The sequence below is a fragment of the Eumetopias jubatus genome, unplaced genomic scaffold (assembly GCF_037043125.1).
Source record: "Eumetopias jubatus isolate StellerSeaLion01/CBP00866 unplaced genomic scaffold, mEumJub1_p1.0 scaffold_5, whole genome shotgun sequence".
NCBI lineage: Eukaryota > Metazoa > Chordata > Mammalia > Carnivora > Otariidae > Eumetopias > Eumetopias jubatus.
Genome location: NW_028274811.1, coordinates 153,723,209 through 153,748,997, shown reverse-complemented (window position 1 = coordinate 153,748,997; position 25,789 = coordinate 153,723,209). Strand labels below are relative to the sequence as shown.

Genomic DNA, 25,789 nt, shown 5'->3' with positions numbered 1-25,789 from the left:
ACTCTGAGCACCGAGAGCATCCGTGGGCTATGACCAGGACCCTGCTGGCTTCCTTGAGCAGAAGGCCCAGTGAGACAACCCAAGCCCCTGGACCCGCTTCATGGCTGTGACATACCCAGGAGCAGCCTGAGCCCTGATGGGGTCTGTGGCAAGGGTAGGGGGTCCCTGGGCCCATACTGACACACCAACACTGTGCTGAGGGAAGGGACCAAACACAAAAGGCCACGTAGTGTAAGACTCCACTACAACAAGATGCTCAGAACAGGAAGATCCATGGATGCCAAAAACAGAGTGGTTACCAGGGGCTCCAGGAGGGACTGAGGGGCGCTGCTAATGGGGACTGGGTTTCCTTTCGGGGTGATGGAAATATTCCAGAGTTCAACAGAAGTGTTGGTTGCACGAAACTGTGAATGCACCAAATGCCACTCAGTTGCATACTTTAAAGCAGTCAGTGGTTAATTTCAGACCATGTGACCTTCACTGAAATAAAGATTGGAGGGCCCTCCTGTCCTCAGACGCCCCCCTGGTCTTCCCTGTCGCCGGGTATGTGGCCTTCTGAGTGGCAGCCCCTGGCTCTGCAGAGGCCGTGCCCAGAGCAGGGTCTCCAAGCCGCCCAACCCCATCTGCCCGTCTGCAGTACAGGCTTGTGATCAGGAGGCAGCAGCACCTAAAGCTGCCGGCACATCTGTGGGGCCCTCGAGCCGGAGACCACTCCCTTCGGGTGGGTCTGGGGCTCCACGGCTCATACAGTCTCAGCGGGTCCTGCAAACATGTGCCACGTCCATGTCACAGAGGCATGGCTGCGAACTCCGGCTGGGGGGCCAAGGAGAAACGGGGGCTCAGCAAGGCAACTCCAGCACCAGAACCCAGGGCCACACCCTGCCCAGAACCTCACCTTCGGAGCCCTGGGCGGGGCAGAACACACCCCCATGCCACGGTGGGAAATAAGAGACGGCGCCACCTGACCTCCCGGCAGCTGGGGCGCTGGGGGCAGGTCTGCAGCCTGACTGGGGGCTTCACCCTCGCAGGGGGCTCACTCCTCTGCCGTCGCTGGCTTGCTTGTGCAACACTGGGAGACCTCTGACGTCCGCGAGGGGCCCTGCACACCCGGCAGGCAGTGGCCTCGTGGCCTGGGGCACGTCGCACTGCCCACTGCCTCAGGTCCACACTCTCTCCCAGGACTGACTCCACCCCAGGACGTAACAGAGCCCCTAATTTTGTTTTCTAAAAAAGGAACACAGCAGAACTTGTGCAGGGTGAGTGAAGTCGGACGTCACTGCAGGGGGAGACCTGGGCCAGACGCAGAGGAGAGGGGAGGTGAGCATCACGAACAGACGCTGTCGACCTCTCCTGACAAAGGTTTTCACTAAAAGGTCACTCAGAAGTGGATACTTACAGCGCTACGAACAATTATACACAATCACTCTGTGTATTTTATTGAGATTTCTGTTTTGCAAATGTAAACAGGCATCCAGTAAACACATCCGGGACAGAAAGGTCTACGGACACAGCACGTGGCCGTTACCAGGAGGCAGTGTGGTCTTCCAGCAGAAGGCAGGCCTTGCCCAGCACAGGAACAAGGAGCACGGAGCCTGTCCCGGGCCAGGAGGGTGCAGCCCCCCATGACCTCCCTCGGAGATGCAGGGGCGTGGGGGGCAGGCAGGGCAGAGAACAGGCAGGAACCCTGCCCATGGGTACGTCTGCTTCCCAAGAGGCTCTCAGGAAGGGTGCTGGGGCAGAAAGGTGTGTCCAGGCCGGCTGCACGGATGGGCTTTACAGACAGCGCAAAGCTCAGACACACGCCGGCTCGACCCCATCGGCCACACACCGTTCTGTGTGATCTCCACTATTCAGGATTCACAGGGCTGTGCACAGACACACTGGATCTGTGCACGGCTGACATGATATCACCACCTCCCCGGGGCTGTTTCCCGCTCGCCAAAGGGGACAAAAGGAAAGTCTTTGTCTCAAGACAAAAACTCTGTACATGCAAATAAAAAAATTAAAAAAAAAAAAATGGAAGACTACAAGGCTAGCTCTTCGTAGAAGCTGCAGGCTCTGGAGACTGAAGGAATTCGTACGGGTCATGGGTCACCTCCGGCTGCTCCCCGACACTGAGGCGAGGACTTCCTGCAAGTGTGGGAAAGATGTGGCGTTCACAGGACGGGTCTGCACACGCTGTGCTTCAGCCCCGGCTGGAAACACGTCCTGTGACTCGTTCTCCCAGGGCCTGGGCCACCCCCCCTCACGTCCCCGGGCTGGGACTCAAACGTCTATAGCTGATAAGCGCCCCCTGACTGCCCAAGGTCAGGAGGTGCTCTGCAGAGTCACTGCTGGGATCAGGGACTGGAATAGCAGCATGGGGAGCTCACTGAGCAGATCTGAGAGGCCAGGGAGCAGTATCTGGTTCCCTTCCTGGACGGGCCGAAATCCTGGTGGGGTCCATGCACCTACCCACCCTGTCACTCATTAAAGAGAGAAAGCCCCAGGCCAAGGAAGGTCACCTGCTCTCCCCAAATCAGGGTCCTGGAAGAACAAAGTACTTCTCAATACCCTGTTTTAGGACTAAAAACGGGAACAGCAGGAAGAAACAAACATCCCCAGAGGTGAATTCAACACGCCTGTCAGCGTCTGGGGCCTCGTTCTGCCCAGTCCAAGGGCCTCGGGATGTGGCTCCTGACACTGAGAAGACCAGCACCTTACAGACAAGACCCACAATGCCGAACACTGAGTAAATTCCACTCACACACTTCACCCCGTGCAGCTGCCTGACGAGGGAGAGGTTATTCGGAACCCCAGGGGGCAGGGGGCATCCTGGAGAGGGAGCAGGGCCCTTGGACTCCTTGGAGGCTGGACATGCGGCCTGCATTAGCTCCGACGTGCCAGGATTGCCGGCCCTCCTGCCCTTTACCCAGATGCCGCCCAGCACCTGCACAGTAACACAGATGCTGGGGACCGGGGCCACCTTACCCAGGTGGTGCTGGTCCCTGTCGGAGGGGGAGGTGTTGGACAGAGAGCTGAGGTTGGAGGACGGCCGGGAGCCCCCGCGCTCTGCCTGTGCCTCGTGCAGATCCTGCAGGAGCTTCGCTGTCTCATCCAAGTTCAAGTGGCTGTCGTCAGCATCCAGCTCCTTCTTCACTTTCCCTGTGCAAACAGGACGGACGGACATCAGGCATCCGGCTGCCTAGGCCAGCGCAGCATGCCGGCACGGTCTCTCCCTCACTTCTATGCACACTCAGGATGAGAGGCGAGGCAGGGCTGCCGAGTGGACAAGAACCCAGGTGCCATGTCAAATCTGAGCCGTTTCACACACACGGTTGCTGCCCCCTGCCCCCACCGCACACACAAGTAAGCAGCAGGACAGCGTGTGCTACAGAGGCCTGCAGACGCCATGACAGGACACAGGCCAGAGCCAGCGGGTGCCCTGGGCAGTGGGCAGGCTGAGAGCTGCTGAAGATGGGCTGCCTGGAGAGCCCCCACGTCTGGCCCGACAGGGACCTGTGTGTGCACGAGAGGACACAGCCCCACCGGGGAGCTCACACACGTCTGCAAGAATCCGTGGCCCAAGTCTGCAGAAGGGTGTGGCCCCATGGTAGGACTATGTCCCGCCTACACTAAATGTGGCTTGGGGCCACCCTAAGAACATCTCAAAGCAAAACATGGACAGGGTCCAATGGCTGCAAGTCGCTGATGGCCTGTCAGACAAGACCCAGCACAGCTCCGGGGCGTGTGACCCAACACAGCACCTGACCGTGGAGCCGGAGTCTGGCCTGTGATGAACTGCTACCGGAGGGTAGAGGGCAGGGAAACGGCCCCACCAAACTCAAGAGGAAGGGCATGAACAAGACGGGCGTGACATCAGGGACCGAGCACTGGCTCCTCAAAAGGCAGAGGAAAACAGTGGCGAGGGCAGAAGGGGAGACGCTGGAAAAACCGATGGAGCCCCTGGACAGGGAGAGAGGGGTGTCCGCAGCGACCCGCACCCCACCCTGGGAAGGGCCATGGCAGGCCAGCCACAGTGGAAGGGATGGCCACACACGAAGCAGAGGAGACTCCGTGACAAATGGCAGAACCGGGGCCCAGCCGACTGCTGCAATTATGGCCCAACTTCCCAGAGTGGATGAACCCTACAAAGCCCCGGGGCCAACAAGATGAACCAAACCTGGGAAGATCAATCTCAACAAAAGCACATCAAAGCAAGTCATAACCCAACTACCAAAACCCAGTAAAAAGGAGAAAGTCTTAAACACAAAAAGTAGCTGGCAGAGTGTTAATTCCGCAGTCTCAGACCGCCGGCCCACAAGGCAGAGCTGGGCCCTGGCTGGTGAGCGTGGATCTCGAAGGGTCCCCACCATTGCAGTGACAGAGGGGCTCCCTGCACCTCAACTGTCCATGCAATCGATGTGGTTTCCACCGAACACCTGCTTTGCTTCCAGGAGCCTGGGATCTGCGGACATGCCAAGCAGAGAGGGCTCTGGAAGTGCCACCTGGCCCCCCCACAGAATCATCCCATGCACCTTGTCCCTCTGTGGATCCTGGTTTGTCCCTCTGTTCTAACAAACCAGAGCCGTGAATCCCAGGAGTCCTAGGGAACCAGCAAACCTGGCAGTAGGCGGGGGACCCTCAAACAATTGGGAAAATAACCAGTAGCAAGACGTTAGACCTGACCTAGATAGGGTTACTGCACTAACTACAGTCTAAAAACGCTCTAACCAAAGGCAGAGACTGCTGAGCTGGATAACAAAGCAAGACCTGGCCTCACACACTCTGCAGGTCTGACGACACCCACTTCTGACGTAGGCAGGGTTTCTCATCCTCGGCAGCAGTGACCCCTGGGGCTGGGTCGTTCTTGGGGGGCTGCTCCCTGTGCTTTAGAATGTTTAGCAGCATATCTGGCTTCTGCCCCTCCATGTCAGAAGCGCCACACCCCAAGTGTGACAGCCAAAGATGTCTCCAGACACTGCCACACGCAATGGCGGGGGGGGGGGCGGTTACTGCTCTCAGGTGAGAAGCCCCACAGTAAAGCTCGGGTGTGTCCAAAGTAAAGGAGAGGAGAAGGAGCACCATGAGAACCACTGGTCATCAGGGAGGCGGGTGGCCAAGGAGACTCCGAAACCCCGAGTGCCGTGCAGAGCACAGAGGACGTCTCGCATGCTGGGGGCCGCGTGGATGCACGTGCACACACAAACGCACGAACAGCAAACCGAAGCAGGCAGCCCAGCCCTGCATGAACCACCAGGCTGAGGGACCCTGGCGATCCTTCACATGGAGCCTGACATCCGAAAGGAGACTGGGGCAACCCCGCTTTGGGGCCATCTGGGAGGGGGTCCTGAGGACGGCGGCCAGACTCCTGGAAGCAAGGACAGGCCTCAGTGCCCCAGCCCTGCGCCCCCGGGGACTGCCCAGCAGACTAATGCAGCACCAGGGACAAGAGCACAGGGTCCACTGCTTCCAGCAGAGCCTGATGGTGTGAGTGAGCCCAGCACAACCTACCCAGAGAGCCGAGCATGGAGATGTCCAGAGAGGCGTCAGAGTAGGACTTCATCGACATGAAGTCCAGGACGGAGCTGCCGTCGCCCAGTGAGTCCCCAGCCTGCAGGAGACAGGGAGAGACCAAGCAGAAAAGGAGAGATGTCACTGGGTGGGCAGTTAACACCAGCTACTGAACTCACGGGAGCGACAGGGGCATCAGTGCCCTGCAGCCACAGGTGGGACAGGCCCGCTCTCCCCGGGAAGCAGGTGAGACCACACTGTGTCCAGTCCACGCTGCAACCCACGACCACTGGGGTGAGCTCAGGAGTGGGTGCCGCTGAGGGCATGTGGGACAGGTCCCTGCAACAGGCAGACACACGGGATCTGAAGGGCTACTTCTCAGGGACCACACTTAACAGCATGGCAGACTCCAAGCCAGCATGTTCTCTTTCCTTCTGCGGCTGCCCCAGGACCCCCTGCCCCTCTCCTGTGTCAAGCCCCTGCTCTGCATCGTTACGGAAACAACGCTGTGCGGCCCGAGACCTACTCCCCGCCACCCACAAACCGTCCATGCCCGTTTGTTGCTCAAAGATACTAAGATAATAGCTAACGTATGGCTATTTTTAAAATAATCACAGAGGGGTCATCTCTGGTATTTTAAGGGAGATCTACCACCTAAGACCCCAAGGCCCTCAAATTCTGCCAAGTCACACTCTCACCTTGGTGCTGGATCCTAAGTCACTGATGGGAAGTTACTGTCCAGTAACAGTGCCCTCCTGACACATGCCCTGGAGGGACAGTTTCTTCACCAAATAGTTAAACAAGAGTCCACATTATGGCAGATGCAGAGAGTCTGTGGGCCTGGCTTGCGCAGGGGCATTTCACATGCCCCCACCCCACCCTCTGCCCTCCCCAGAGCTTGAAGGCTCATGCAGGGTCCCCACCAGCCTGGACAGCACGGACAGGGGTCCACCTCCACCCAGCGACTCACAGCGACCTGGAGGAGGAAGCTGAAGCTCCTGCTACTCAGCAAGGGGGCACCAGGCCTGTGAGCCCTCTCCCGTCAGCTGTCTTCTCTGGGTGTGAGCCCTCTCCCGTCAGCTGTCTTCTCTGGGTGTGAGCCTCTCCCATCAGACAGTCTTCTCTGGGTGTGAGCCCTCTCCCATCAGACTGTCTGGGCCTGGGTGTGAGCCTCTCCCATCAGTCTTCTCTGGGTGTGAGCCTCTCCCATCAGACTGTCTGGGCCTGGGTGTGAGCCCTCTCCCACTGGGCTGTCTCATCTGGGTGTGAACCCCATTCTGTTGGACTGTCTCGTTGGGGTGATCCAAGAATTTGCTTGTTTCGACTCTCATAAAAGTCACTTCTGTCTACACTCTGATAAATAACTTCTCTCAAGACGAATTGTTACAGTGATGACTTTGGGCCATCAACACACCAGGCAGAGCTCACATTTACAGCGCACGGCAGCAGCCAGACACCAGTGGTGAGTGCTGCCATAGTCTTACAACCACCCCAGCATTACCACCTTGCTCTGCAACCAGAGACTGAGGCTTGGCACTGTTTGTCATCCTGCCCAGGGCCCAGCACAAGGCCCTTGTTCCTTACATGGCTGGGACAATCATCCCACAGCTATGGCTTTCAAGGTTTCACAGGTTTATCTGATGACCCTAAAACATGAGGCAAGGTGGAGCCTGTAAGAACAATTTGTAAAAAGCTGGCTTGCTCACAATTTCTTTCCCTAGAAACCACACAGAGCCACGTCCCCCACACACCCCAAGAAGCATCCCGGGGGCGAGAGTGCCCTGTGGCTCCCCTACAGGAAACTCCTCTGGTGCCCACCTTCCCATCAGCCGGTTCTGCGTACTTGTTAAATACGGAGATCTACGCTCCAAGGTAGCATTGAAAAGAACACTGTCGTTAGAGTCTGTGCCTTTGAGTGTGTGTTAAAATTTAAGTCTAAAGAAAAACACGACTGCTGTATTTGCAGCAATGTCTGGGAGCCCCAAGTGGTGCCGGCAGCACACTGCCACAGATGCCATGGGGGGGTGCAAGCACCGACGGAACGAAGCGAGATGAGGAGAGGCCGGCGCCTCCTCGCCAATGCCAGGCCGCACACCGCCTGCCAACGGGAAAGACACACAATAGCTGCTTGCTACCACAGGCTTGAGGAGGACGGTGGGGAACCGGGGCTTGGTGCCCCTGGAACTGCAGAAGGCCCCTTCTGAAAGCTCCCTGGGCTGCCCTGGGCTGTCTGCGTGCAGGCGCTGGCGGCAGGACCGAGGGAGCGCTGGGCTGCCAGCTCAAGACAGCCGACAGCACAGACACCACGTGGGACTTGTGCTCCATGCGTAACCAAGAGACCCTGAGCAGAGCCCTGCCTGCATCTCAAATCTGGCCACACCAAGGCACACCCTTCAGGGGAGACACCCATGCCACCCTCCCCATTCTGTCACTCGATGAGCCCCACCTGATGGGCACTTGACGTGCCTCCGGAGCGGGCCTTCCGTCCACCGAGGCCAGGTAACACCTGTGACCCAGGCCCCCACAAGCCTACCCAGAGGCCTGGTGCCTCTGCTCCAACACAGAGGCTGTGTTCAAAGCTTGTTGTCAACATGCACGCTCCAAGTTACTCCCAAGGGACAAGAAAAATGGGGAAACCGAGGCCAGACCACGATGAAGTTTCCTCATATGCAGTCTACTTTGGGTGCTGGGGATGCCCTGAGGACATGGATCTGTCAAGCTGGCCTCACTCACAAGTATGCAGTGCACATGCACCTGGCTGACAGCACACAGTACCTCCTGGGAGGGCCGGAAGAACCCATCGCACCAGAAACCAAGCTTGCTCCTCGCTCCACAGGCCCCAGCAGGCCCTCCCCTCCCGGGCACCTGTGAAGACAGAGCCCCCGGCGTGGCCACTGCTCTGCAGCTGCTGTGTGTGGGCTGGAGGGGAAGTGCCGTGGCTTTCCATCCCTCGCCCCAGTCATTAAAAATCACGGCGGAGGAGACTACCACTTAATCAGTTTCTCAATAGAACACCACACGCACCTCTTCTCAGCCACCCAGTATCAGAGGCTAAACATGACCGTTCCCCACAGGAACGCTAATAATTGGGTTTTTACTTACATGACCGTACAACTCACCTTCACTTCGTCTGGAGGCTTCACTGGAACATTTCTCCTCTGCAAATCAAAACAGGTGAGAAGCCAGTTTTTCCGAAAGTTTTATATAGAACATTTCATTGACATCATGTACACAAGTATGAATTAAAAACAGCTTATTCACTATTGCTGGGGTTGTCCCCATGACGTTCACACCATATTGTGAGTCAGAGTTGGGCCTTGCCTGCTTCCATGGAGATGGCAGAGACTGAGCGAGGCAGCCAACTCGACCCATGGAGGGCCCAACTCTCGTAGCCCCAGCCCAGATCCCCAGTGGGCCAAGCGCCCTGGGAGCACCCTGGGCAGGATAGAGAGGAAGTGGGAGAGCACCCAAACTGTTCTTGCAGCGCTGGACAGCTTAAAACACAAAGTAAAAGTCCAACATTGTACCCTGTGTCTCAGGGGTAACACGGGGGAAAAATACCAGGCCTGGTGGTTTAACCTACTGGATGAAGAAGCACCAGGGCCCTCAGATGGCCTGGGCTACGGGGCCACTACCCTTCTCCTCAGGCTGCACAATACCTACAAGAGGCTTACACTTAACCACTACTGTGTGACCACAACCTGAGTGGGACCCAAAGTCACCTGGGACCACTACCACGTGACCACATTCTGTAGGGACCCCCAGGTACGTGTGGCCACGTGTGGAGATCACAGCCTAAACCTAACTGTTCTACAATCTGGCAGGAGCATCACCTTCAAAATACCCTCGTTGTGTGCATGTACCTAAAAACAATCATTCAGCTTACAAACTTCTGCACCTGAGATCTTTTGTTTGTGATAATGTTTTGGAAATTCCCTCGTGCGCAATTTTTATAAACTTGAGTAGAAAAATAAATATCGCCACTACTTTAATGTCCTGCTATAAGCACCACACAACATAAAGTCACAGCTCAGACGCTGTGCCCAGGGGCACCCCCAGGAGTAAACTTTCAGACCACAGTACAGAAAACAGCATCTGGAGCACTGTGGCCAAGCACACCTTGAAAAGTGAGAGTTCACTGGCTGGCGGCTGGTGGGGCAAAGTCTGAAGAGGAAAACACAGCTCCCAGCAGGAGCTCCACAAATCCGGGAGGAACACACCCAGCTGACACTAAACTGTGCACAAACAGATGGGACACTGCGGGGCCAGGCACGTATGGGGACACACATCTGTACTCCACCCGGCCAGAGCTAAGTCCTCACTGAAACTTGGCGACCACAGGAGACCCCAGAAGAGCCATTCCTTAGTATCAGGGCCAAACTCACCCAACATAAAGGCCTCCTAAACCCGCCCTAAGAAAGCTTAAAAACAAACACCAAGAAACCAGGTGACTCACAAGGACTCTGCCTAAAGGAACATCAATGTTCTTTAAAGGAACACGGTAAACCAGACCAGCCTTGCCCAGCAGTAATATAACGTAGGCATACACCAAACTTTAATTTTCTAGTAGCCAACGAAAATTAATGTTAACGTGCAACTGCACTAATGTATTTTACTTAACCTAATGTACTGAAAACATTTAATGTACGATCCAAATAAATCAATGAAAAATTTTTACGTTTCATTTTTTGTACTAGTCTCTAAAATTCTGGTTTGCAGCTCACATTTCATCATATCTAAATTCAGACGAGCCACAGTAAAATCTCCACCAGCCACCTGTGGCCACTGGCTGCGGTATCAGCACGGTCTGCACAAGAGACTCAACAATGTGACACCCAGGATCCAATCAAACAAAAAAGCAGCAAATTGTGGCCTATAAACAGAGGAAAAGCTGCCGAGAGGCAAATCCAGAAGTGACAGAGACGACAGAATTAGCGAATAAGGACTTTAAAAGCAGCTGTACTAAATATTGTAAATAGGTCCAAAGATTTAAAGGAAAGCATGAATATAACGTGAAAGAAAGGCAGATGAACACAGCACGTGAAGTGAAGTTCAGTGAATGGGATTAACAGCAGATGTAGACGCGGCTCTAAACCAGATCACTCCACTGGAGCCACGGCAACAGAAACCAAATGCAAAGATGGAAAAAAGACTAAAAAGGAACAGAGCATTAACAGCATGCAGAACAGGTCCAGATATCCAACACCTGTGTCAAAGTCCTAGAAAAATGATAGAAGTGGGGTGTGGGCAGAAATGGTATTTGAAGAAATAATGGACAAAAATCTTCCAAATTTGATGAAAACTATAAACTGATATGTCCAAGAAGCTCGACAACTGGTACGCAAAATAAACATGAAGAACACCAAGACACAACGAGCCACTGAAAACCAGTTACAAGGGTTCAAATTTAAAAGCATCTAGAGGGCGCCTGGGTGGCTCAGTTGGTTAAGCGACTGCCTTCGGCTCAGGTCATGATCCTGGGGTCCTGGGATCGAGTCCCACATCGGGCTCCCTGCTCAGTAGGGAGTCTGCTTCTCCCTCTGACCCTGCCCCCCCTCATGTGCTCTCTCTCCCTCTCTCAAATAAATAAAATCTTTAAAACAAATAAATAAATAAATAAAAGCATCTAGAGCAGGGGCGCCTGGGTGGCTCAGTCGTTGAGCGTCCACCTTCAGCTCGGGTCATGGTCCCAGGGTCCTGGGATCGAGCCCTGCATGGGGCTCCCTGCTCAGCGGGAAGTGTGCCTCTCCCTCTCCCATTCCCCCTGCTTGTGTTCCCTCTTTCGCTGTGTCTCTCTGTCAAATAAATAAATAAAATCTTAAAAAAATAAAAAATAAAATAAAAATTAAAAAATAAAAGCATCTAGAGCAGCATTCAGTAACCTTTCTCCAAAGGACCAAAGAGCAAATCCTTCAGACTTTGTGGGCCATGTGAGGTCTGTAGCACACTTTTTTTTTTTTTTTACAGCCTTTAAGAAAGGTAAAAGAACATTCGCAGCTCATGGGCCCACATTTGCCAATCCTTGATGTGACCAGACGAGAGGTGACAGGTGGAAAACACAGATGAAGATGACCACAAACACTTCGGAAACAATGCAGTCAGGCATCTTTTAAAGTAGACAGGAAAACAACAGTCTGTAATTCCAGACCCAGGAAAGATGAATTTCAAAAATAAAGGTAAAATAAAAATGTTTTTCAGACAAAAAAAAAAGGCTGAGCAAATTCACTGTCAGCAAGTCTATACCACAAGAAATATTAAAGAAGGTTCTTCAGGATGAAGGAAAATAACAGTAGATGAAAGAAATTCCGGTATATAAAAAGTTATAAAGAGGGGCGCCTGGGCCGCTCAGTCGGTTGCGCGGCTGCCTTCGGCTCAGGTCATGACCCCGGGGTCCTGGATCGAGCCCCGCGTCCGGCTCCCTGTGCTGCGGGGAGCCTGCTTCTCCCTCTCCCTCCGCTGCCGCTCTGCCTACTTGTGCTCTCTGTCAAATAAATAAAATCTTTAAAAAAAAAAAAGTTATAAAGAGTGCCAGAAATGGTGGATATGTGGTCAATAGAGACAACTATTTTTAAGTTCCTCTGAAAGAGTATTAACCATTTACAGAAAAAAAAAAGGAAAATAAAAAAAGAGTAAGGGAAGAACAGCCAGCAAGAACGGCGTCGGTCTGGACAGGCGCCTCCAGTGGCCGGAGCCCAGGGCGGGGGTGCCCAGCAAGGGCCCGCACGGCGCACCCACCTGCCTCAGCTGGAAGAGCAGTCGTGAGTGGTCCCCGCCGGTGATCTGGTCCAGGAGGTCATCCACCATCTTCCTGCTGTAGCTCCCAGCATCCTTCACAAACTCCTGCAGGCTGGAAGGGCCGCGAGAGCACATGACCAGACCGCAGCCCCGGCTCCGGCCGTCCAGATTGCTCCCACCAATGCCGGAGGTCCTGATCTCAGGAGCCCGCCCTGTCAGCCCACCTCCTCAGACGTTCCCCCCTGAGAGGGTCTTACTGGGCGCACCAACCTCCCAGATATAGTTTTAGGGAGGGAATGAGGAGTCCTCATCAGATCTTCAAAGTGGTCCGTGACCCAAAAAGATTAAAAACATCTCAAGAGAAAATTATTTTTAAAAAAAGTGAACGACAGTCTATATGTATTCAGTTGACCCTCGAACAACACGGGATTAGGGGCACTGAACCCCGCAGCTGAAAATCTGCATATTAACTTCTGACTCTCCCAAAACTTAACCAACAGTCTACTGTTGACCAGAAGCCTTTCTGATGACAGAAAACACTGATCAATACAGATTTTGTAAATTATATGTATTATGCACCATATTCTCACAATAAAGCAAGCTAAAAAAATACACGTTACAAGGAAAATGAACAGAGAGAAAATACGTTTACAACACTGTACTACATTTAATGAAAAGAAAAAAAGCCGCAGGTAAATGGTCTTGCACAATTGAAAGCCGTGTTGCTCAAGGGTCAACCAGATATCTTACACTAACTTCTGTAAAAGAAGGATAATTTTATCTTTTTTTTTTTTTTTTATTGGATTTAAAAACATAAGTAGATTGAAAAGGATGCTCCACAATGGGGAGGGGAGAGATCAACACGGAAGCACGTCTCTCTGCATATGCCCTAGAGGGTCATTTTGATTTTTGGATAACAGGAATGCTAAATAAATAAATAGATAAATAAAACCAAAATATTTAAAAAGGAGGCAGAGATCAAAAGCCTAAGTCCTAGCATCAAAGCCTGGGCAGAGGCTGAGAAGGGCTTCCAGATGTCAGACCTTCAGAGTGAGGAGGGCTGGTCTGGAAGTGAAACCGTGACAACACACAAGTCTGCACCAGGAGCATTTTAGGAGAAACCACCAAACTGAGGTGTGAAGGGGCAGGGAGCAGTCGCAACACTCAAGGTGTGGTCTGGAAGTGCCTCAGAACAGAGCACGTGGGGAGGTGGCGTGGGGACGCAGGGAGGAGCGCTGTCTGCCTGCCTCCACATGCTGCCCACGAGCCTGGGATCCTCGCTGTCCGGCACCCAGAGTCCATATGTGCTTCAGGAGCGGGCGCCGGACAAGGCCACCCGAACTGGAGGTGGCTGCTGACCCTGGAGGGCTGTGACACCGCAGAGCACCGCAGGGCAGTGGGGTCAAGGAGAGGATCGCCACTTGTGACACTGTCCTCGCCCACAACAAATTCCCTCCTTGGTTTTCCACTTATCTACTTTTTGGTCTCACAAAAACCTGGTTACAGACTCACTTACTGTAATGAGGACTAACTGATTTCTCACTGTTCATTTTTAAAATATACCCTGTATTCGGTTTCAAATTAAACAAAGATCTAATGTAGAAAAAAAAAAAAACATTTCTTAGAGGTTGGCAAAATTTCACTTTCCTCCTGGAAAATTACTAAACTTCTGTAAGAGTAACCCACTTCTACTTGGCACACAAAGCAAAAAAATACACACAAAAACAGTTCTACAAAAACACAGTATTGCATCTATGGTTTTAAGACCACATCTTAATCACTGTCAGGGACTCGACTGTGGCCCATAATTCTTACGCTGAAGCTTTAACCCCAGTATCTCAGAATGTGGACTGTATTTGGGGACAGGGCCTTTAAGACGTGATTAAGTTAGGACGAAGTCTTCAAGGTGGGCCCTAATCCATTATGATTGGTGTCTGTAAAGGAAGTGGAGGTCAGGACAGAGACGCACACAGGACGCTCACGTGAGGACTCAGGGAGACCACGGCGTCTACAAACCAAGGAGGCCTCAGGAGAAACCAGCCCTGTCTGCTCCTGGATCTCAGACCAACAGCCTCCAGGACCACCAGAAGATAAATGCCTACTATTTAAGCCATCCGGTCTGCGGTGCTCTGTTTTGGTGGCCCAAGCAGACTACTATAGCCACGAAGCCACATTTCAATACAGTCACGAAACAAACTCAACATGCACAGCACGGGTTACGCATACACACATTCCTTTCCCAACTACAACCTGGATCATCACCTGCTCGCACTACCAGCTGAGTTACCAGAGCTTCGACATCAACCTGCGGCACACTTGCGGTTGACGGGAAGTAACGTGGAAATTTCTGCTGTGCGGACCCACTGCCGCCGGCCGTCGCCCCCACACACGCACAGGCAGGCCGCCCACTGCGGGCCGGGGAGATGTTCCCGCCGCAGAGCGGGCAAGAAGCCAGTCCGCGTTTCCGCGCGCGCCTAGGCCAACCCTGCTCACCTCAGCGCGCACTGCACACCCGTCTCGTCTCCGTAGGCAGAATACAGCAGCTCCGTTTCGTCCGATTTCAAGTCGCCAAATACGGAATTGTTGTGCATTGACAGCGCGGTGGTGGCGCTGGAGAGAAACGTCACTGAGAGCACGAGAGGGGAGCACAAGGGCATGAGATGCGTGCCGGCGTTCTGCAGGCAGGGCACCCCCACCAGGCCCCCCCACGAGCCCCCACTGTCACGCGCTTTCTTCTGCATGCAAATGCCGCCCCTCAGCACACCCCAAGAGTAGCAGCGTTCGGGGCCTAGCCAGCAGAAATGCCTCAGCACCTCGTTCTACGTCTGAGCCGTGACCGCAGAGAAGTGTGTGTGTTCTGCAGGGGCCAGAGCGCCAGCATATCCCATCCCACCCCAGACGGCACTGGGGACAGAGCCTGCAGGGAGGGCAGGCGCCTGCCAAGGGCAGGTCAAGGGACTCAGCTGGTCCGTGCCCTGAAGGAGGCATCGCTGCACCTCCATGCGGAGTCAGGGCTCGAGAGGAACGGTGCGGGGGAGCCCTGTAGGCCTCTCCCCACTTGATGCCAGTAGGACCACAGTGTGAACAGAAAATGTCCCCTGGGAACAAAACTGCTGCTCGCCCGGACACACCCCAAAACCAGCAAGCCAGCCGCAAATGCCTGTCAGACAGAAGCACAGGTGCAGCCCGCACAGCAGTCAGCCCCCTCCCCTCCCCCACTGCGCCCACCCCTGCCCGCCATCATTCTCTAGACACCTTCGTGCACCCTCCCCGGCATCAGCACGGAGCTCAGACCCACCCACTGGTAAGAGCAGACAGCAGGAGCTTGCCCGCTCACTTTTGCTCCCCTCACTTCAAATGACCTGAACGTCACTGCTATTTCAGAGCCAGCGTGTGACTACGGTACTAAAAACAGGTAAGCCAGGAAGATCTTGGCGGGGGGACTCAGGGTCCACACCTCTGCTGTGACCCCCTGCCCCTACCTGCCGCCTCACTCACCTTTGCCCCTTCTTTCGTCTTTGAAGCCCAGTGTGGTGAAGCCCGGGAGCAGCTTGCTGGAGAGCGAGCTCAGGTCCACGGGGTGGGTCTCCTCCTCTGTAAAGGGACCAGGCTGTGAGCAGGTGGCTTGGGGAGCTCCCAGCCCCCACAATGCCTCACCTGGACACCTAGGGAGGCTCAGGGGGTCTCTACAAAGACCAGCTAAGATCAGCTTTACAGAAGCCACTACAATTCTCAAACCTTCACTCTCTCTTTCTAAGCTAGGAGTTATCACTCATTTCAGCCAGAGTAGAGAAGTCAGCCACGGTCCACAGGGGGTACATGTCAGAGAACACTAAGTCCCTATCTAGGTCCACGTTAAAGAACACTGCCAAGAGCCCCAGGCGGCGGGAGTGGCCCCACACCCAGGTGGGCGAGAACAATGGAGAGTATTTTATTTTCCTTTCCATGCGAGAGAATAGAATGTATTACAAGTGCAAGTGAGCTTTGCTTTTCCTCAAAGGCAAGCCTTCGAGGCACTTTTCAAAGAGATGGAGAAGTACATAAATGCTTCTTAGAACCCACAGAAAAGACTGCACAGGTGCACAAATCCAGCATCTGTGTCTCCACCAAGATCTTCCTTAACACAACGATCAAATGGGGTACTTCTTCTAAAGCTCACGTCTAGGCCTCTTTCGAGCATGGTGAGTGGGAGACTGAGCACTCTGGTTTCTCACAGGGAGCCCTAACTGAGTAAATCCTTTGTGACAGTACCAGGAAGTCAGGCCGTGAGGGTTTCTAGAACCACAGCTCTGGGGGAGTGCAGCTCCAGTCCTGCTGCCTGTGCTGGGGACTGTCGGGCAGAAGTGGTCTGACCAGGACCTCCGCCCCACAGGACGACTGCCCTCTGTCCATTTATCACGCACGGGTCCTGTCAAGGGGGACATATACAGGAGCACGAAACCAGACGGGGACTCATCTCTATGCTTTCCTACTGGTGCCACGCTCTGCAGGGGAAATGCCGATCTCAAACAGGTTACGAAGTTTTAAAATCCTCGCCAGTGCAGAGACTAACAAAGCAGTGTGTGGGCCTCAGAGAAGCCCAGCCCTGCAAGGGGCCACACGCACCATCGGCGTCTGGCTCGGCCGTGTTGACCACGCTGTAGAGCAGGCTGCCGTCCCCGTTCTTCTTCAGATATCCCATCTGCAAGAAAGCACAACTGAATGCCCGTCCCCTGACTGGCATCCTGTGGTTGCAGTTTCTACGGACATGCCAACAAAACAGAGGCCTTCCGGTATGACCCAACTGGGATGAATCCCAGAAAGCCAGGAGATTCTTGGTTTCCCTGTGGGAAAGGCTACCGAGGCCCCTCTCACACCTTTCCGAACTTAATTTCAGACCTGTGTGCACTGGAAGAACTCAGATTCCTTGTGACCCTTCTAAAAGAGCTTTTGAAACAGGAGGCTTTACCCAGAAACAACCATTTTACAGGACATCAGAACCTGAGCCAGATGAGCTAGAACAAGACTCTGGTCACCAAGGGCCATGTCTGTGGACGGCCTAGAGGCTCCATCTCTAAACCACAAGGGGCTCACTTCCACTTAAAGACCAACCACCAAACAAAACCACTCCTCTTCAGGCCACCAGAAAGGTCCAGGAAGAGGGACACCTGCATGTCGGTGTGGGGAACGGGAGGAGGGTGGCCTTCAGGCCTGGAGCCTGTGGAGCCTGAGTGCAGGGCTGGGAGGGGAGGGGAAGCGAAGACAGGGGATCCATTGCCACTGACCGAGTAACTGCAGTCAGGTTTCTCGCTGTGGAATTCAAACACCCGAAAGACAGGGCTGAGGGAAGACGGAGACGAGCGAAGCAGGCATGGTGCCAGGAGCAATGGGGGTTTGGGTGTGGACACACTCTTCGAGTACACGCAGGTCAGCACTGGGTCTTTCTGAGCCCCACCCAAGGAGGGCGCCACCCAGGGCCCGGGCTCCCTGGAGACCCCAGGGCCGGAGCACTACAGGTGTGCAGACCAGTGGGTCCAGCAGCACAACACCACGAGCTACACAGGAAACTTCAAACTTTTCACCAGGAAGGTTTAAAGATGTACAAAGACGTTGACCTCGATATCTCACATAACCCAGCATACCTAAAACACCATCATTCAAAATTATTTACGTACCACCCCACACGCATCTTAAAGCCTTCATGTGGAAAAAAGGATGGACGGTTCTAAAGGTTTTTTTATACAGAGTACGTGCTGACATAAGACCGGATATACCAGGTCAAGTAAAAGGCACCAGGATTAATTTCACCTCTGTTCTCGTTACCAGACTTAAAACTGTACACAGGACCCTCGCGGTTTCTACTGGACATGCTGGTCTATTCTTATGGCAAGGTGCTCAAAGGATGGTGGGGCCTCTTCCTGAGGATGAGCAGCCGCTGGGGCGGCTCCCACGGGCCATGCCTGGGTCACATGGAACCCCCGGGGCACTGCAGAGCGGTACAGGGACGCAAGCACACCGGGACAAGGTTCCAGCTGCAGTGATCAGCATCCCACCAAAGGGTGAGCCCGTCCACGGGCGTCCACGCACTATAACTACACACCACTTCCGTGAGGGTCCTGCCTCCAAGGTGCCCCTGGAAGCCCCCTCCCACCCAGGAGATGAGGCCGGTGACAGGAGCCAACATGACCCTGCGGTGACCAATGCATCAACTAGGTGCCGCCCTGCCCAGCCCTCCTGACGCTACCTTGCCCCCTGGGAGGAGCCGGCTGATCCTGTCCCGAGCCTCGTCAGCTGCGTGCTCCACCAAGGCCAGGACATGCTCCTCCGCCGTGCTGTCCGTCAGGCTGCAAGCATTTCCTTCTGGCTCAAACATGCAGCTATGAAGCGGGAACAGCGCACAAGTCACCAGGAGGCCAGGGCACATGCCCCTCCTACCTCCCCCAGGGCCAGCCCCTAACACGCCTCGAGGTCACCAGGGGCTGGTAGCAGGAAGCACACCTTAACCCTGTCCTTTTAGCTGTAACCACAGCAACACAAAACACATCCACCAAGAGTGGGGGCAACCCAAACGGCCACCAGACGTTCCTCACCTGTGAGTCATCTAAGAGCTGCCCAAAGGGAACCTTACCACCTGCCAGGAAGCTCACAAACCCAGTGTCATTCAAGGCACCATTAGAAAAAGGGCAGAACTCCATGGCGGGCTGAAGCACCCGCAACAAATATGAGCTATGAACACAAGGCCGTGAGGCCCCAGGGGCATCCCAAGCCTCCAGCAGGTGGCCACAAGCCCCATGTGAAGGAGTTCCTTCCTTAAACAGTCAAGAGTCACTGGGTGCAGCACTCAAGGGAGGTGGCCTCCCCTGTGAAAGGGTCTAGAAACAAATAGGTAGATCCCTTCTAAGGCGCTGTGGGAGCAAACCCTGCCTGGGGACCCCAAGCCTACAAAAAGGCCCTTGCTCTGGTTCAGGGTGTACGGCTGCAGGAGCTGGGGGCTCAGGGAGTACGATGAGAAAGAAGCCCCCACTCCCATGCATGCAGCCTGCCCAACACAGCACAGTTATGTCCCCTGAGCAGGGGACAGCCAAGCCAGGCCATCAGCATGCGTTCTGCATGGGAGGGAACCTCTTGGGAGTGAAGGGCCAACAATTATTCACAAACGACACGCATGTGGGAACAGCGGTGGCCAGATGGGCTCCGGTGACACACCCAGGACGGAGCCCGTGTGTGGTGGCAGGGGCTGTCCCGCCTTTAGCACCTTATGTCCATCAGCGTGACAGTGACTCTCCTGCAGGACAAGTCCTGGCTGGTCCAGGTTGCTTGCCGGCCACCTGGGAACACCTAAGGCTAGAGCGTGGACCCAAGCCCCTGGGGACTGTGCTCCCCCCACCTTGCACAAGCAGCCCGTCTGTGAGCTCCTCCAAGGCCGTGGGCACCAGCAGGGGCTGCCCCCTCACCCGCCTTCCCGAGGTGCGTGTCCCACGCAATAGGCAAATGCACTTCTCTTTACCTGATGACTTCTCTACTCGGCCTTTTGGATTTCTTGGCAGTTTCTACTTGTACAGGTACCACTTCAGGAACAGGTTCCTCGACAGCTGTATCTTCATTGCCCAGAAGAGCTGCCTGCTGAGAAAAATCCATGTCCTGCATAAACGACATGCTGCGCTTCAAAGCTAACAGCCGCTCCTAGAATCAAAAAGGACAGAGCAGCAGGGCTTTACCTCTGCCTCACAGCCAGGGTGCCATGACGATGGGTGGGATGGGGATGTGGCCACAGCCTCACCTGGCCTAACAGCTGATCCCCACGGCGCTACCGTGGGAGGTGGTGGTGGGAGTCAGCACCAACGGTGCAGCCAACTGGCCGGGAGCACCCGGGGCTGGCCGAGGGGACAGGCCAGAGGGCACAGGGGCTGCACCTCACCTATAGGCTGATCAGGCACAAGGCACTGGTCCTAGATGCATGACACATGCAACCTGGCTCATGGGACAGATCTGGGAAGCCACGCCGGACGGCCAAGATGTCCCATCTGGATTCAGTGGGCAGCCACGTAAAACAACAAATCACAGGCTGGCTGCAATCCAGTGAGACAAGACACCCAAGCTCAGATCAACAGATCCAGAACTTTCCACCAACCCTAAGGAGACATTACAGCTGGATCATGAGCAGGAGCAGAGAGAGAGAGAGAGAGAGAGAGAGAGAGAGAGAGAGAGAGAGAGCGCGCGCGCGCGCGCGCCAGCCTGGAGGGGAGGGTGGCCTGGGACGTCTACCCTAGAGCAGAGGGATCCACACCGCGGCCAGTGACGGATGGATGGAAGCATGTCATTCACTGGGGTGAGGTTCTGTTTAGGCATAAAAACACAGAGGAGAATTCTCATTTCTGTGGCTCCTCGCTGCCAAAGGGCTTCTTACTTTGCTCATCATCTTAAAGCCTGCGTGAAGGATCTTCTTGGCTAACTTGTAGTACACAGTGTCTGGTCTGTTGTAGGTCATGGCATTATCACACATCAGCTTAAAATCTGCCTGAAAAGGGAAAAAAAAATAGTACCATCCAATCTGAAACACCACCAAGACAACAGCATAAACTGGATTCCTATCAAGAGGCTAAAAGTGAGTGGGAAACAACTAGATTAGGCTCTTCAGTTTAACATACAGTTTTCAGACCTTCAGAAAAATGTTCCTAATTGTTCACTCACTGGTCTTTCCCTGCACACAGTGAGAAGCTTGCCAAGCCCCAAACTTCCTCCTGAGTGTGACACACGCATGTTGTAAGAACACGGCAGCCCTCTCTTCCGTCTCCAGTTCTCCCGCTTTGGGAGAAACTCAGACATAAACAGGAACAAGAACCGACAGCCACGTTCTTTTCATTAGAGCCAAGGGATGAGCGGAGACCAGGGCACATTTGTGTCCTCTATCTCTGGGATTTTTCCACAGAATTCAGAATTTTGTCTATGGGTAATTACAAGTATCAGAGCAAACACTTCCACTAACACAAGGAAACTCTTACTGAACAACTTATATTAAAAATAAACTATTAGAAACCTCAGTATTTTGTCACCCTAAACAAATTGCATATGGCACACACCTGTCACAGGTGAGTCAGCCATCAGGATGCACAAGGACAGCTAAAGCCAGCCAGGGAACACAGTGCAAACTATCCCAGCCCTTCCCGAGCTCCAGCACGGCCCCACGCCAAGGTCCCCGGGGCTGGGCCTGAGGCCGTGAAGCCCCCATCCTTCGGTGGCCCCAAGGTACCAGTCTTGAGAACGTAGGAAAAGGGGGATGCTGCTCACATCCAGGACGGTCACTGGGCAGCAGACCAAACTGGGACCCAAGTTAGGAAAGTGAAGGACTTGCAGGCTGCCACTAGCCATCTGCCCTGGGGCAGTGCCCGACCCTCCGGAGGAAACACCCACTCTATGCAATACCCTTTCGCGTGGCACTGCTTCCGCAGCTCGGCAAACCTTGTCACATCACCGGGAAATGAAAGTAAAAAAGCCAAGCCTTCCAAATTTAACCAAAACTAAGAAAGAAAGCCCTTTCATAAATGACATGATTGCCAAAGCTGTCAAGCACTCATTTTGATCCCCCCTGGGTTTCAAAGCCGAGATATAATTTCCACCTCATAGGTAGTAGCAAGAAACGGATTTAAGAGCTATGTACTCAGGTGTTATTAAGAATTTATTATTCAAAAAAATTAAATTCCCAGTTACTATAAAACTAAAAATTAGGAAAACTGCATTTCTAGATATACCCACTCTGGAGCCAGACCAAATCGACACACTCCTGCATGACCCAATGTGTTCCTATGGCTTGCAACATATGGTCGGGCTTCCAGACAAAAATGCAGAGGACATTTCGGCCAACCCATTCCCCCCGATGCTGTGTTTGGGTGACCTCAAACCAAACACTCAAATGCCCATGGAAATCTGCAACCGGGAACAAGCTAAAGTGGACAAAGTGTTCACTGGACATAAACACACAGAGCCTCATAGCAGGGATTTCAGGAACTGAAACCAGGTTACCTTAAATTCTGTGACAGACTTGTATTCATTGGCTACAATCTTGTCTTTCATTGTGCCAAAATCCATGGGATGTTTTATTATCATTGAGTATCCAGGAGCAATTGCATCCGTGACGGGAAAAGCAAAAAATCCATGAGGATCTTTTCTGAAAACAAAAACATCTTTATTTAAACTGGGAAAACCATAAATCTAGGTTTTCAAGTGACACAAAACCCCTCATGATAAATACGTAATACAACTCACCAAGTTTTAAGTTACTATCTTAAAAATAAAACCTATGCTCTTTAGAACTGCAGTAGATGTTCTGATGACTAAAAATTCCCAAACTGCCGTCCCGGTTCCAGCCATGACATCTGCATCACGGCAGCCTTGACCGACCTGCAAGGACTTGGCAGACGCAGCTCTCCCTGCACACTGCTCCCGCACACGCCTGACCACCCCCCACCAGACTAGGCGAGGGTCTGCTCCACAGGTGGTAGAGCTGGGAGAAGAACACCTCACAAGGGAAGACACCCCAAATGTTTCCAAGCTCAAGCTCTTAAATCTGTTTACCTCTGGAGCTGGCGGAGAAAGTGCTCTAACAGTTGCTGAATAGGCGTGCTCTCGTTCTCAGCTGGCGAGTCAAAAAATAAAAAAATAAAGATGAGTCGAGAGATTCTGGTATTTGGAGAGCTCCAACTCCACAGTGTGTATTAGCCATTTCATGTTTCAGTGTTTTAGGTTCCAATCAGAACCGGGTACCAGAATAAACCAGACTAGGCCTGGCCCCCAAGCAGCTCAGCTGGGTGGGAAAGGACTTCCATCACAGCGTCAGCCCCCAAAACCCCTCAGAGTGCCAACACCCTTAGCACAACAACAGGGAGCTGTCACTCATCAGTCTATGGCCGTCCAGGTCACTACCGGGCCCGGTACATCCCAGACACACTACAAAGAAGAGGACAGAGGCTTTGGACACAGAGCTGGAGCTTCACCAATTATCATTTTGGGAGTCCTAAACCTCTGGTCATGCCCGTTCCTCACCTGTGAAAAAGGCACTCAAATACACACTGCGCCAGGGCTCTCGTGAGAGCTGCCGTTAACTGCGTCTCCGGGCCCACCGTGTGAAAACGTGGATTTTTGCCAGCGTTGCTTCTGTTCTCTCAGCTGTGAGAATGCGTGGGATCTATCCTCGTGCCACCACCCACCGAGGGCCACACCCAGCACCCAGACCCCGGTTTCTGAATGCCATGCTGCGCAGAGGAACCAGGGCTCCTTGGGGTGATGGCTGGTTCCAGGGTTGAAGCACAACAGAAGTGCAGACCTCCAGTGGGTCCTCAACAGAGACAGTGACCAGGGCAGGTGTGAGGAGCAGCTCTTCAGGCACACGGTGAGGGAAGCACTGCACATGTGACCTCGAGCGAGCAGCGGTTCAGACTAAGCTCATGGTGACCAGAGACTGTCCAAACTCCGCAGACTTCACGCCTGACCTTCTCTGTGCCCCACCGTGCCTAGCGGCCCCGAGTCTACCATGACACTAACCTGCACAGGGGACGGGGACTGCAGGAACGCAGCACCCCCACAATGCCTGCAATACAACACCCCCTCCTCCCTCCCAAATTGTAGGCAGTCAAACCCAAAGTCCAGAAAAGAAACGCCTGAGACAAGACTGCGTCTCTCAGTGCCTCCTGACTACGTGAAAGCCTGTGGGAAGTGACCGCACACAGATCAGAGACTCCCAAGCATTTCCGAGCCTCTCCTTTGGTGAGGCTGGCACCGAACCCCCCCGTGGTTTCTGACAGCCTCAGTGACTGACCCGAGTACTAGTTTCCTCCCATCCACGATGAGCTCAGGAGTTTCAAGAGGAGGAGAACACAGGAAAAGTCGCTGGCCAAGCCCTGCTCTAGAAGCTCAGAGGGGACAGTAAGACCTCAGGCCCAGCTACGTTTCGTGTTGGGAAAGCAGCACTCCCTCCCTCCCGTGCTCCTCCCAGGGAGCTGGTGGGCATGCCAGCGCCAGCCACGAGGTCACAGAGATGAGCCATGAAGCTCCAGGAAAGCCTCCACAGTGCTCCACTCGCCTGGCTGCGTCCGGCACGCGCGCACGGGCCTATCAGGGGGTGGCTCCACATCCACCTTCTTCCCAGGATCAAAGTCATCGGCCTCTCCCTCCGTGTCGCCATGCTCTTTTTCCCGTTTCCGCTTCTTCTCTTCCTGTGAGGCAGAGTCAGGGCAGCGAGAGCAAGGCAAGCAGTTTTAAACAGATCTCCTGTAACTGAGGGGGAAACACGAAGCTGAGAGAGAAAAGCCCCCTCCAGAAGCACTTCTCGCTTCAGATTCCCACCTTAGACGACCACCCCGCAGCTTGGGTCAGAAACGATGCACAAAGAGCCGGAAACACAGTGAAGGGCCTTCCTGATTTGTGTTTTGCTACAAACGGAACAGCCCTTTCCTGAGGCCCCGCAGCACTTTCGGGCGGCCCTCCGGAGGGCTTGGCGCCACCACATGCCAACTGCGACCGTGCTTTACCTTTCTTTTCCTTCTTTCTTCGTCATCGAGGTGCTTCTCCTTCTCCGATTTCTTTTTCTTCTTCTTCTTTTTCTCTTTGTGTCGCTCGCGCTCGTGGTCTGACCTGTCATCATAGTAACTGGAGTCGTGCCCAGACCCTGAGAGCTCAGTCACTTCACTTCCCCCAACCTTGAGGACCAGCTTCAGGGGCTTCTCCAGGGGCTTGTCTGTGTAATCTGTGGACAGAGACAGCAGGCTTCACCGGGCGCTCGCGATGCGTGGCGGGGCCGGCCCAATGTGCGGGTGTGACCAGGAGATCGCCGAGGCCCCAGGAGGTGGCGGGATCGGCCAGGCTAAGGCGGCAGGCGGGGCGGCGGCAGAACCAGCAAGGGACGTCGGCGAGGCGGGCCCCGGGGCCGCCGGCTGTTCTCCCCCCTTCGGCCGCACCACCCTCAGGGGGGCCTGGAGCAAAGCAGGGGGCCTCACCGTCGGGGTGCAGGAACGGAGCAGGGACGGCACCCGGGAGCCTGACGCCCCATGCCCAAGCTCCTGGCCCGTGCTCACCGCCCCCCCCCCGCCCTGCGGGAGGCACCGGGGTGGGCTCACGGCTGCCGCCGGAACCCGCAGGCAGGAGGCGAGGCAGACAGGCACCGGGCTCTCGCCGACCGGGGCCGACAGAGGTGCTTCGCTCCTCCCTCACGGACGCGGGGGGCGAGCCAGGCGCCTGGGCAGCCTGCACTCCCGCCTGGAGCCCCGCCTGGGGCTCCCGGAGCCCTGGGGCCTGGGACCCCGCCCGCGAGCCCGGGGGGCCTCCCGGGACCCCCGCCCGCCGCGAACGCCCGCCCGCCCGGCGTCACAAAGCGCGCCCGCCGCCTCACCCTCGTAGGACGAGCGCCACTCGGTCTTGTGCTTCTTGTGCTTCTTGCCCATGGCGGCGCGGGGCCGGGGCGCGGGGCCGAGGGCAGCAGCGGGCCGGGCCGGAGCGTGGCCGCCGCCGCCGCCGCCGCCGCCGCCGCCGCCGCGGCCCTGGCTGGCCGCCCGCCTCGCCCCGCGGAGACCGCCGGGCCGCGCCGGAAGCA

General features: G+C 54.7%; 1 protein-coding gene across 3 annotated transcripts; it reads right to left on the bottom strand.

The window, feature by feature from the left end:
• Positions 1–1,410: 1,410 nt before the first annotated feature.
• On the bottom strand, positions 1,411–25,710 carry BRD9 (bromodomain containing 9). 3 transcript variants are annotated; one of them, XM_028089980.2, is made up of 16 exons: positions 25,589–25,710; positions 24,732–24,946; positions 24,284–24,416; positions 22,780–22,840; positions 22,228–22,372; positions 20,615–20,725; positions 19,715–19,890; positions 18,452–18,584; positions 16,834–16,909; positions 15,727–15,822; positions 14,722–14,854; positions 12,229–12,340; positions 8,613–8,651; positions 5,494–5,593; positions 2,971–3,144; positions 1,411–2,130 (listed from the first exon to the last, which is right to left on the bottom strand). In XM_028089980.2, the coding sequence occupies exons 1-16, from the start codon at positions 25,638–25,640 to the stop codon at positions 2,033–2,035; spliced, it is 1,854 nt and encodes a 617-aa protein (XP_027945781.2). In that variant the 5' UTR covers positions 25,641–25,710; the 3' UTR covers positions 1,411–2,032. The 3 variants fall into 3 exon arrangements, with proteins under 3 accessions (XP_027945781.2, XP_087879668.1, XP_087879667.1); XM_088023542.1 differs by having other exon boundaries at positions 19,715–19,827; XM_088023541.1 differs by having other exon boundaries at positions 19,715–19,830; positions 25,589–25,709.
• Positions 25,711–25,789: the final 79 nt, after the last annotated feature.

Excerpts from the sequence above, each read along its gene's own strand:
- BRD9 (XM_028089980.2), bottom strand. The coding sequence starts at position 25,640 with ATGGGCAAGAAGCACAAGAAGCACAAGACCGAGTGGCGCTCGTCCTAC. Across the intron at positions 19,891-20,614 it reads GCTTTAAGATGATGAGCAAA|GAGCGGCTGTTAGCTTTGAA; the intron begins GTAAGAAGCCCT and ends TTTTGATTCTAG. Across the intron at positions 5,594-8,612 it reads AGCCTCCAGACGAAGTGAAG|GCTGGGGACTCACTGGGCGA; the intron begins GTGAGTTGTACG and ends TGTCTCCTGCAG.